Genomic DNA, 12,582 nt, shown 5'->3' with positions numbered 1-12,582 from the left:
AATCGGCAACCTAACCACAGGGCTTTCTAAGTTGGAGAGGAAGGATTTACAGAATGCTCAGTACCCAGAGGTGCGATCTAAGTACCAGAAACTGGATTCAGGCATCTTCTGGGTGCTCCTTTTCTTCTGAGCTATTCCTTCCACTGTTATCTCGACTCTAGCCTATTTCCTGGGAAAATGCAGATTAAACAGGAGCTGTTCTAGAAAGAAGAGGTGGTGTCAGATGTAATGACACAGGCTGGCGGCACACCATCTGGAAGTTAAAGAGAAGCACGGATCCAGAGCGGCTCATGGCTTGGTTATCTGGGCGTGTGCCTCAAGGCACCTGCACTAGGGTTGATGTAGGGGGAAGGGGGCACATTTAACCACCATGAGCATGTTTTGTATGAGACAACTGTGCCCTCCTCAGGTTGCTAAGTGAGACAGATGAGACCATGCCTACAAGATCTTTAGTGTGTAGTAAAGGCTCCACCACTGGCAACAACTGTCATCATGATCAACCACTATCCTTGCCTTTCACCAGTGTTCCAGCCTTGTGGGCCTGAAGAGCTGTCCTCCACAAGGACCAACTGAGTGGAAATAAGGAGCATGCATGCCTGTACTGAGCACTGACAGGTTCCATGGAGTGTGGAGCTGGGCACCAGGCCTAATCAAGGATTTACCTATCATGTGCTTCTGGCTGGCCTCCTGTCTTTCCCCTGGCTTTATTACATGAAGAGTTGTATGTTCTAGTATAAGCAGTATGAAACCCAGATCAAGGTGTCTGACTCTGAATCCTACAGTTAGGAGAACAGAGAAACTGAGCAACCTGAAAGGACACTCTTGTGTCACAGGCTCCCAATTTCAGCACTTCTTTAATTTGCAGGTGTCAGAGGCAAGAAAGCAGGCTCTGAGAACCAACATGAGGAAACTCCACACTGGGTTCCCTCAGCCTTCCCTCCTCCACAGACTTGGCTCACCATGGTACCTGCCCCTCTGCAAAGTGTATGTAGATGGAATGGAGAGGATTGGGGTGAGACCGTGTGTGTTCAAATCTGTACTCTTTCTCCATGTAGGGTGTTGGCCAAATACAATAGGGACAATGGCATCCTGAATTATTCTGACAATTAAATGGCAAAAATCATGTAAAGCCTTTTAACTGGCAGATCAAACACTAAGTGTTAGTAGCCATTATTATTATCCACTGCCACTACTCTAATGACTACTGATGCCATTAGCTGTGGAGTCTTAAGCAAATCATTAAATACCTCTGAAACCAACTTCCTATGTGGGGGGAAAAACAATGAAATAGTCACTAAACTACCTGGACATAGTAGCTATGCTACAGTGGAAGCTATCCCAACATTATCACCTTATGGACAGTACTGCATACAATTCAGTGTGCACCCCATGCTTCCCATGAGTCCCAGAGCAGCGAGTGAAATCCAAAGCTTGTCTTGAAAGCTCATAAGCAAGCGAGAAAAGGAGTCAGAAGACACCGTCAGTGCTCAGTGTCCGAAGGGCCGCAGGAGAAGCCACACAAGAGCTGTTCAGCTCTGTTCCTATATTCCTCCCTCCACAGCTACTGGCTTCTAGATCTGTGCTGCTAGGGGGTGATATCGACATCAGAACTCTGTACAGGGAGGGACCTGACAAGGAAAGCACATTTCAGTATCCAGTCTTCTCCATTTCTGTGGATTCTGTGTTCTCCCATGGACCATGATCCCTAGGGAAATAAGATCTGTTTTAACATCCAGAAGAGAGGTCATATGAGTAAATAGGACCGCTGGGCCTCAAGGCCCTATGGAGCTCTGAGGTCTCATGGGCAAGAGGCAGATGTGTTTTTGCCCGTTGTGGCACATCATCTAGCATAAAAACAAAGGCTGCAGTTATTCTCTGAGGCTGGCAGGTAACCCTATCTGATAAACAAGAACACAAGTCCTTCCTCTTTCACCAAATTCAGGAACTTGCCTTTTGCTGAGGCTAAAACATATTTCACACTGGGCTGAAGTATAGCTCAGCTGAAGGACAGGCACATGACTTGTGTGCATGAGGCTCTGAGTTCAATCTCTAGCAGTTCTGGAAAGAGAACCCGGGCCCTTTCTATCTTTCCAGGTGACTCTTGAAGAACAAGAGCCTGGTCCAAGGCTAGTGTCAAGAGTTGAGCCGCATTCTCTTTAGTCAAGGCCTGAGACTTCCAAGGGCGGATCTGGCAAAGGCAAAGCAGCACCTTGGGGTGAAGAAACAAAAATCCCAATATATGGGGATCTAGAATTCAGGTTAGCTTTGACTCCCAATTTACTATAACTCATCTTATTATGTAAGATGAGCCCTTGGCCAGGTATCCCCCAAAGCACACTTTCACACTCACATTCTGAGGCAAGACGTATACCTCAAGGGTATTAGCCATTCTAATTTCAGTGTGTGGCCAAAAGCAGGTGATGCCCTAGTCACTAGCCTGGGTTTTACTTCCTGATCATTCTATCTAGCCCTCTGCTTGCAGGAGGTCTCAGCTCCTTGGTATAGCAGTCAAGGCGTCCTATAATCCCAAATCTTCTCTTTAGTCCCATTTCTTCTCCTCTCCCTTTAGAAGCTTTCTGCAGTCCCTGCCCTGGCCTGCCACACTGTTTCATGCGTATTTGTAGCAGTGTTGGGCATGACTTTGCCTAACTCCTCCCTCTCATCACCCAACACTTAGCTCAAGATCTGTCTCCTGCTGCCATGCCTCATGAGTTCAGAGATCTTAACTATTTCTTTTCACCCAAGGGTATTATATCTATCACCCATCGAATACTGAAGTAGTCTCAGTGATCTGTAACATTTTCTGCACTAGACTACACAACCTCAGAGAACAGGGCCTGGGTCTTCCCATCTAACAGTTCTTTGGCCCACAGACATGCCAGGAACATCTGTCTTATACATAAACAGGTGAGCTATCAAGCCACTTCACTCAAAGAACAAAGAAATCCCTGCTAATTAATCCCAAACACTGTCTTTCCTGCAATTTCACTAGGGTGGTGAGAAGAGGTGTGTATCTATTCTATAGACAACACTGGCACTAGAGCAGTGGTTCTCAACCTTCCTAAGGCTGTGACCCTTTAGTACAGTTCATCATGTTGTAGGGACATCCAACTATAAAATTATTGCTACTTCGTAACTGTAATTTTGCTACTGTTATGAATTGTAAAGTAAGTATCTGATATGCAGGATGATATTCAACCTCTGTGAAAGGGTCCATTCAATCCCCTAAAGGGTCACATCTCAATCCCGCACAGGTTGAGAACTGCTTCACTAGAGGGATGAGACTTGACATAAGGATAGACCTGCGACAGAACTCAAAGAAAAACACGTGGAACTACAGCTGCTTTAACTGAGACAGCATCCTTTGTTCCACATGTAAAGCATCACAAAGTGGCAAGGGCATCTCCAAGCGGCACAACCTGGCTCTGGCAGAGACAAACCTCGGGGCTTAGGCTGACAGCAGCGCTTTAATACAAAGCTTATGTTGTCTGTGCGCAGGATCTGCTTCTTGAGGTGGTTCATAAGGTCTCTCAGGCTGGGGAAGTGGTCGACAGAACCATGCAGGCTGTAGCGGCCCTTCTGTACCTCAATCTGAAAGTTCTTGAACTGCTTCTGGCCACCCAACACCTGCCATTCAGAAAAACAACCCTGTTTAGAATGGAGTCAGGCAATGTTAATGTTAGAGAGCACTGAGTAAGAGGGTGTAGAAACTGTACATCTAAAAATATCCCCAAATAAACTCCACCAACAAACCAACCAAGCAGTAAGTCAATAATGAACTGTGCCAGGAAAAGGCACTGATAAAGGGAGTTACTATATTAGCATACAGAGATCTTATAGCTGCAGAAGTGTTGTTACATCTTACAGAAATGGCATATAAGATGAAGGCCATGAAAATGTCATAGGACTGTTGAATATTTTAAGAAAACTCGACACATTTTAGAATACCAGTTGGTTTTTTTTTTTTTTTTTGAGACAGGGTTTCTCCATAGCTTTTTGGTTCCTGTCCTGGAACTAGCTCTTCTAGACCAGGCTGGCCTTGAACTCACAGAGATCCGCCTGCCTCTGCTTCCCGAGTGCTGGGATTAAAGGCACACGCCACCACAGCTCGGCTTAGAATACCAGTTGTTGAAAGCTGATCCCTAAATGGCTATCTGTGCCATGTCCTCTCAGGCTCACAGAACATGATGGAAGAAGAGGCCGGAAGAGGAGGGAGGGATGCAGTGTTACAGAACCTCTTTTTCCTGGCACAACACGACCACTGCATGTGAACTAGGCTAGCTGGTTAACATCTTATCGTGGAGGAGGGATTAGGAGACTCCATCCTTCTGAGCATACGAACACAGTTAACAGCTGCTGGGGAAGGAAGGGGTACTGTATTCCATGATATAGATACTAGTACAGTATAGCTATGTGGTATAACTTCATGGTATAGCTACTAATGCCTATGATCCTATAAGCAATCCTAATTAAGATCAGTTGGTCATCCAAATAAAGACAAGACAATGGAAGAAGGACTTTCTGAGAAGAGGAAAGAGATTGGTCAGAGTTGGAGGTGGCAAGAGAGAAAGAAAGGGTTGGTTATAAAGGGTAAATATGATCAAAATATGCATACATGAAAATATAATAAGCTCATTATTATGTATAGTATATGCTAACTTTAGAAGAAGATAAAAGCCTTAGCACATCCTAAAGATTATACTATACTGTGTATGGAGTAAGAATTCTGGTTGCTAAAATCACCCGGCACACCATGAACCAGCCCAGAACTGGTGTCTGGCTGTCCATCCAGTCCACAATCCCACAAAAAGAGTCTGAGCAGCTTTCTTCCATGGGATCTTCTTTTACAAATAAAGATATCAAGAATTTAGGTCAGAAAGATCTCCTTATGGTATAAAGTGGGAAAGGATATTTAAAATACCAATGTCGGCAAGGTTACTTATCCATAAAAATCTTTGCAATGGGATAGCACCACCTCTATCATATGGTAAGCTTTAACCAACTGCATGTATGTAAAATGTTGGATGAAATAGACAATCCTCTTTGTGACTGTTTCTTTTCCCACGGTAACTTGACCATGGCTGTGTTACTCAGACACTGAATTAGGCTGACTCTACCTCAGGAGGTGGGGCTATCTTACACAGACATCCATTCCACTAAACTTCCTCCAAAGATTGAAGAGAAATGAAAACAGGCATCCTGTGAAGGTAACAAGCCTGACAAATTCTGAGCTCCATTCAGCCCTAAGGCCCAGCTGTTCAGGAATACTCCTGCAGCTTTATCCAGGAAGCCTGGCAGCATTGGGTTCCTTATGTGACTTCCTTCTTCCACTCTTCACAGAGCCCAATACTAGGGTTCTCTGGTACTTCTTTCCTGTGTCTGATTTCTACCATATGCTAATGTCTGGCCTCCATCTAGTAGGCTCTACCCTCTCATTTTTCCAGTCTAGGTGAGTCTCACTATTCCTGGTAGACTTAATGTAGACTAACACTGTAAAACTCACTATCTTCATCAAGCATGGTGGTACACACACGTTTAATTCCAGCACTCAGGAGGTAGAGGTCACCAATCTCCACAAGTTCAGGCCAACCTGGACAGTGAGAACTACATAAAGGTATTCTTGTAACAAAAAAACAAATAAACAAGCAAGTAATAAAATAAATCAACCCCAAACAAATACTCTTAACTAATCACCCTCATTATTCTCTAACATACTCCACTTAGCGTTTTAAAAAGCTGCATGACTAGCAAAGACACTCGAGAGATCATGAGGCAGCAATCTCAAAACCACACATCATCTTCATTTCTCTCACTTTATTCTTGGCTTGACTCCACATCTGGATGTTTATGTAGCAGACACCTTGGGACAGCAATTTATGTTAAAATGACCAAAGCTACTGCTGGGGAAAAGAGGCCATGTTGATAAGGTGGCTTTCTGACACTAGTCTACATATACCAGAGAATGCCACAGGCAAACACAGTTGTATGTCTGATGATCCTGCCACTGGGTATAAAGTAAGCCACTCTAGATAATTATGCTAAAATTCACCTGTGCCTGATGGGAGGCAATTATCTGGTCATGTTCCACCTTCCAAAGCTATAGCCCTTCTGCCAAGAGATGGCAGAAGAGAAGGAAAAGAGGGTGGAAAGCAGGAGAGAGAGAAGGAAGAAGGGAAAAAGAAAGAAAAAGAGGAGAGACAAGAAGGAAGGAGGAAGGGATAGAGGGAGGGAGACTGGCCATAAGGAAGGATACGAGGTCTTGACTTCTGAGTGTCCTATCAGACAGGACATTCTTTCCAGATTACCAGGGACTTGCTCATAGACCCAGGTGTTCTTCTCTGCCATAGCTCCTGGGCTGGGTAGCAATGAACAGATACCTTGTGGCTGCATCTCTTGGCCCACTCCTGTGTCCTGACTAACCTCAGATTTTTCAAAACAGGTGACAGTCATGAGGATGTTGTCGAAGTCAGTGCAGCTCCACCTCAGCACGTACATTCCCTCCTCACTCCCTTCTTGCCGCAACTTATTGATGGCATATTCTGTGCTGGAGAGAGAAAGTGGGCAAGAGACAAAGGCTCACACCACAGCACTTCAAATACCAGCAACATCTACTTCATGCACTAGTGCAAACTTCCAGTCCCATATTGTTACCTGCCAGGACCCTAAAGTCCTCTCTGACATGGCATGAAGCATTTGACAATATGGAGGAACTTGAGACACCCTGAATATCCAATACCTAGAAAAGAACTCACGTACTGCACCCCAAGACATAGAGACTTGCTTGATTATCCCCAAGTTCTACAAAGACACTATCTCCATGTCTCACCAGAATAGCATCTCGTAATACTGGTGAGTGAAGGTTGCCAAGGATACAGCACCAGGAGTCCCATGCTGGACCTCTCCAGCCCCTCATTCTAACTGATAAAGGAGCTCCATTGAGGAGGGCAGTTTGGTCCAATTTGTTTACTGCTGTGTCCTCAGTGACCCCAACAGGCCTGGCTTACAGTAAGTGCTTAATCAGTAACAAGCTGAATAAATACCTCAGTGATGAGCAAAAGAGCATTAGAGGAGAACAGGTCTTATACTCCTTTGCATTCCACAATGCAGAGAGTCATGATGTGCAGAAGGCACAGAACACTGGCTAAATGGTTACCAGTGCTTGGTAAACATGCTGACAAGTGTTGGTGAAAGAGGACTGGTGTGGTCAGTGTGCTTTAGAAAAGCAGAGACTTGCCGAGCAGCGGTGGCACAAGCCTTTAATCTCAGCACTTGGGAGGCAGAAGTAGGTGGATCTCTGAGTTCAAGGCCAGCCTGGTTTACAGAGTGAGTTCCAGGACAGCCAAGGCTACATAGAAAAACCATATCTTAGAAACCAACCCCCCTTCCTACACATACAAAAATAAAGAAGAAGAAAAACAGAGACTTCAAGAACTTTCCAACTGTGCCATATGGTCATACCCTTGCTCATGTTGATCTCTCACCTGGAACACATAGCTGTCTCCTCTTTGAGACCTGGGAAGCTATCATTCACTCTTCAGTGCTTAATCTTATATGAATGCTACCTACTCCCAAGTAGTAGATTTCAGCCTCCCACAAACACGCAACATTTATTCCTTCACGTGCACTCAATGTACTTGCTGTACAAGCTGAAATAGCAGTAAGCAATGCAGACATGGTTCTGCCTTTAGGAGGCTCATTCTCTGGGAAGAAAGGCAAGTCAAACAGGAAACATGGACATAAACTAAACATCAGTGGTAAGGAGGTAACGAACACCACTGAAGGAAAGCAAAGCAGAACACAGTATTCAGGGACGAGGCACAGGGAGGGTTCAGAATGTTGTCACTTTATATAAGTGATTAGAGAAGACTTCTCAGACAAGGCAGGAGCCAACACCTGGAGGAAGGGAGGGCTGTGGAGACCCTAGAGCAGTGGTTTTCAACCTGTGGATCCTGAATCATTTGGGAGTTCAGATATCAGATATTTACATTTTGATTTATAACAGTAGCAAAATTACAGTTATGAAGTATCAACAAAATAATTTTAGGGCTGGGGGTCACCATAAACATGAGTCACATAAACCCTGTATTAAAGGGTTGTAGCATTAGGAAGGTTAAAACCACTGCCCTAGAGGAAGGGCATTCTACACATGGAGAAAAGCCAGTGCCAATGTCTGGAGGCTCAACTGAAACTGGAGCACCAGAGAAAAATGCTTTCAGGGTGGCCAACTCCTCGCTCTGCAGTGCATGTGCCTACCTCCCAAGGCTGTGAGCTCTTTCAGTGACTACACACCACCAAACTACCTGTCTCTCGGGCAATCAAGATGAGAAGAAGGGGGAAAGCAATGGAATACAGATGAAGACAATTCCTAAGATTTAAAGATCTGAATCCTGTCTCCTTTGAAGTGCTCAGTATTGGACAGGATAAGAAGAGTTGGCTATGGAGAAGTGAAGAGGTTGAACTATGAAAAGCAGATACCAAATTAAGGGAGTAGTTGGGCCATCAGAAAATGACAGGAAGGGCTGATAGAAGATCAGTGAGCAAAGAAGGTGCCTCCAAGCACTAGCTGCTGGCCAACTGCCCCAGTCTCAACAACAGGCACCTGTGGAGCTATGGGAACTAGACGGTCTACCTCTAAAACCTAGGCTCTTTTCACACCAAAGGTCATTAAGAGCATTCTGGAACTAACCAGATTGGTCCATGACAGCCATTCTGTATATTGTGGACGATCAGTGGGGGAGCCACATCAGTGCAGAGAAAATGGTGGGCATCTGCTGTAAGTCGGAAGTAGCCATCTATCAGGGACACAAAGGACAAGGCCTCCTCGTGAGAAGAGAGCTTCAGTTCCTGGAGAGAGAAGACATAGCACAGTTACATCACTATTCTGATGTGGCTCGCACCTACAGACACCTTTGAAAAGCCAATTTTAAAGCAGGGACCATCTGGCATACAAAGGCCTTCATTTGCTGACAGCAGAAACCTGAGCATGAGAGGTGTGTGGGAGATGCAGAGGACTGATAATCAAAGCAAGACTTGGCAACCTGTTGGTGTTCTGCTCTCAGGAAGGACCAGCAGCCAAGTACTGCCTGCTCAAAGAGTGGAGATACAGAGAGCAAGAGTGTTCTCGGGTGGGAGGAGGGCACACCAGTGAATCACAAGCTCTGCAGCCTGCCTCTTCAGCTTTAGAGCATCTCCACCTGCCACTGGGCTCAAACATAGTCAACTCACTGTTTTTATGGGTCAAAATGGTCAACTAGTGTTTAACCAAGGATCAGTGTGTCCTTAACAGGTTACTTAACCTCTCCGTGCCTCTGTAAAATAGGGAATACCACCACCACAGAGTTGACATGGTAATTAAAACAGCTGGCACTTGTCAGGGCCTTAGAGGAGGAAACACCTGGCACAATCTCAGTGCTGGTGTTGGTGAAGTTACAAGAGATAGGTATTTCTAGTGTCTTTCCTTGTTATAGCTCCCTTTGCAGCAGAGTAGCCTGGCAGAAACAGAGGCCTGAGTGCCTAGTGTGAACTCTGCCTTCAATATGGGAGCACTAACTGGGTGCCAGATGTGACTGGCAGCTCAGATAGGATGGAGCTGCTCATAAAATGTAAACCCCACTTACTGCTTTTCTTCCTTTGTTGTTACAAGGGTTCCCACAGTGAATAAGCAGACCACTGGCCTGCTGTCATTGCCACTCCCACCCCCTCAGATTCCCTGGGGGACGGTAACTCCTTAGAAGCCCTAACAACACTGGCAGAAAGTGTGGCCTACAGCCAGGCAGCCTCAGACAAATCCTGCCACTTTCTCAATATGAAGTACAAGTCCCTATGGCTCTCCATTGTAGTCTCAGGTCCCTCATTTGAAACTGAGCTGATACCCTACATCTTACAGTTCTTCTAAAGCAATACTTCTCAACCTTCCTAATGCTGAGACCCCTTAATACCTCATGCTGTGGTGACTCCCAACCATAAAATCATTTTCATTGCTATTTTCTAACTATAATTTTGCTACCTTTATGAATCATAACATCTGATATGCAGATGGTCTTAGGCAACCCCTGTGAAAGGGTTCTTCAACCTCCAAAGGGGTCATGACCCACAAGTTGAGAATCATATTTCTAAAGACTCAAAGCAGGCTCCTCACCACAACCTACAACCCATGCTGAGGGATCAGTAATACGCTTCTCCCTTCTTTTCCCACTTTCCACCAACATCTCTCAACATTCTATTTCTCTCTTTACTTTATAATTTTTTATTGGATTTATGTGTGCGCGCAGGAACACATGCATGCCACAGTGCACATGTGGCGGTCAGAGGACAACTTTCTTGAGTCGGGTTCTCTCCTTCTACCCATATGTGGCTCCTGGGGACTGAACTCAGCGCATCATCAGGCTTGGTGGCTAAGTGTCTATACCTGCTGAACCATCTCACCAGTCATTCACTTTAGTTTAGCTACATTTTTTATCCGGATAAAGTTATTTGTTTTAATGTCCAAAAGCAGGGAAGGTAGACTAAGAAAATGAAAGCCACTCACAATCTTAGCACAAACAAATGGCTGTGAGGATGGAACATTTGGTCTAAGGGCATGTACACATGCATACTAACCTCCAAAAACTTGGTCAAGTACATCAGTACTAGCTTATAGATCAATATTTACATTCTGTTTTTATTCCATTTACAGAGCTTGTTTCTTCTTTTAACAGTTTGGTTATGTAATATTCTACTACTTGTGTGAACTCACCATTTTTTCAGCCTTCTTTCTGCACACCTAGGGTGTCAGCAGCATTTGACACTGTAAATACTGCTGAACTGAACACTTACTTATAAGCCACTGTCTGCATCTCACATGGTTTCTGGAAAACATGTTCCTTGGGTTCCTAAACAGGGACCCACTGGAGTATTTTCAAGGTTTTTGCATCTGTTGTCAAACTGCTTTCCAGAAGGCTGTCAGAAAGGCAGCTTCTAGAGATGAGAATGTGACTCTGTGTGTCCTGAGCTCACCATGCTCTACCTTTGAGTGATGCATTATCTTTCTGACATTGTTTTAGACAAAACAAGGTATTTCCCTGGTGCTGACGCCCTTCACTTTGTAAGTGAGCCTGTCACACTAGCCTGTCCTCAATAGGTAGTATCAGGGGTGACTTCCCACAACAAAAACATGTTTATCTGGCAGAGTTACCACTTTCCCTGCCAAACTGTGCTGCTTGTCTAGGCTGTGTCCTCAAATGAGGTGACATTCTCCCTGCTGTCCCAGAGTCCCTGGGTGTGCCTGACACCCTGATGGGGCTGTTCTGTGGCCTGCCACTTGCCTGAAGTCTAATCATGTGTCAAGTGTGGCTTCCAACTATTTCATCTCAGATGACCCACCCAGCTCAGCAAAGGAGCAGACTTGCAGCCTCCATCTTTTTCTTTTAAAACTAGAGATTAATTTATGGTTTACATTATGAGATAGATGGGAGTCTACAGTAATAAACTTTAGGAACAGACCTACAACACACAAGAGTGGCCCATACAGCAGAAAGACCAGAAAACAGAATAAAGGGAAGAGGCCAGGTGTTGGATCCAGCTCTCCTGTGAGGTCTAGTGTATGAGCCGGGCAAGTAGGGACCTTGGTCCTTGTGGACGCCCCTCTCCTTACCCCGTATTGCTCCTTGTCCAGTGTGCTGAGAAGGTGGGAAATTGGTATTTCCTGGGTTTGAGAATGTTGGTTTGGTTGTGCAGTGGATCAGGCTCTTAAGAGACTTTTGGGAGGTGGAGACTGGGAGGCATTAGATTGGCAGAAGCAATCTAAGAGAAGAATTCAGGTACCAGTCCCGGGACAGGGTCACCACACAGCAGGCTTTTGTCTAGGAGAGACCTCCATGCATCTTTGTATGCCACACCAACATGGTACAATAAATAAAGGGCTAATTTAACTCCTTTTCTTTCATAGCCACATTTGTGTGTGTGTTTGCATGTGCCTTAAGTGTTCATGTGCCCACAGAGACCAGAAAAAGACATCAGATTTTCTAGAGCTGATTTTGAATCACAGGACATGAATGCTGCCGTCCAAACTAGGGTCTTTTAAAAGAATAGCAATTGCTCTTAACAGCTGAGCCATCTCTCTGGTCCACTGTTCACTTATTTTTATTAACTAAATGTTGACATTGAGATACCTTTAGGTGGTTAAAAACCCTAAAGCAGGTGGGCATTTGCAAGAACTAAGCACAGTACTGGGATGTGCCAGCATAACTCTGAAGCAGACACTGACAAACCCTAGCAATGGGACTTCTGGTTTAAAAGGAACCTTCAAGTGGGGATGGAAGTCTGGAAATCATGTGTCACAGAACATCCTCAGCAGTGTGTGTGTCTCTCTCTCATCATCACATCTAGACTGAGCAGCTCCTAAGCAGGCTTACCATGTTTCTGTTGTCCTGCTTGTTAATGCTGACCACAGACTCCTTTATTACAATGTGGGTGATTTCAGGGAAATAGGAAAAATTGTTCCAATCTTCCCGGAGTTTATTTTTCTCCTCATCCTTCTTCTGTTTATGTTCCAGTTTTTTCCGCTTCAGTTTATTTTTTTCCTTTTCAACAGGAACAACCTGA

General features: G+C 44.8%; 1 protein-coding gene across 1 annotated transcript in view; it reads right to left on the bottom strand.

The window, feature by feature from the left end:
• Jak1 (Janus kinase 1) overlaps nt 1–12,582 on the bottom strand; it is a 116,369-nt gene that overhangs the window by 15,776 nt on the left and 88,011 nt on the right. The window contains exons 10-13 of the mRNA XM_041652827.1: nt 12,393–12,578; nt 8,687–8,844; nt 6,421–6,544; nt 3,441–3,627 (exon numbers count right to left, since the gene is read on the bottom strand). Coding sequence (XP_041508761.1) covers nt 3,441–3,627; nt 6,421–6,544; nt 8,687–8,844; nt 12,393–12,578 — 655 coding nt within the window. The remainder of the gene's footprint in view (nt 1–3,440; nt 3,628–6,420; nt 6,545–8,686; nt 8,845–12,392; nt 12,579–12,582) is intronic.

The sequence above is a fragment of the Microtus oregoni genome, unplaced genomic scaffold, assembly GCF_018167655.1.
Source record: "Microtus oregoni isolate MIOR12 unplaced genomic scaffold, Mior012 000005F_ref0000423, whole genome shotgun sequence".
Taxonomy (NCBI): domain Eukaryota; kingdom Metazoa; phylum Chordata; class Mammalia; order Rodentia; family Cricetidae; genus Microtus; species Microtus oregoni.
Note: the sequence above shows the minus strand (reverse complement) of the source record. Positions and strands in the feature narration are given on the sequence as shown.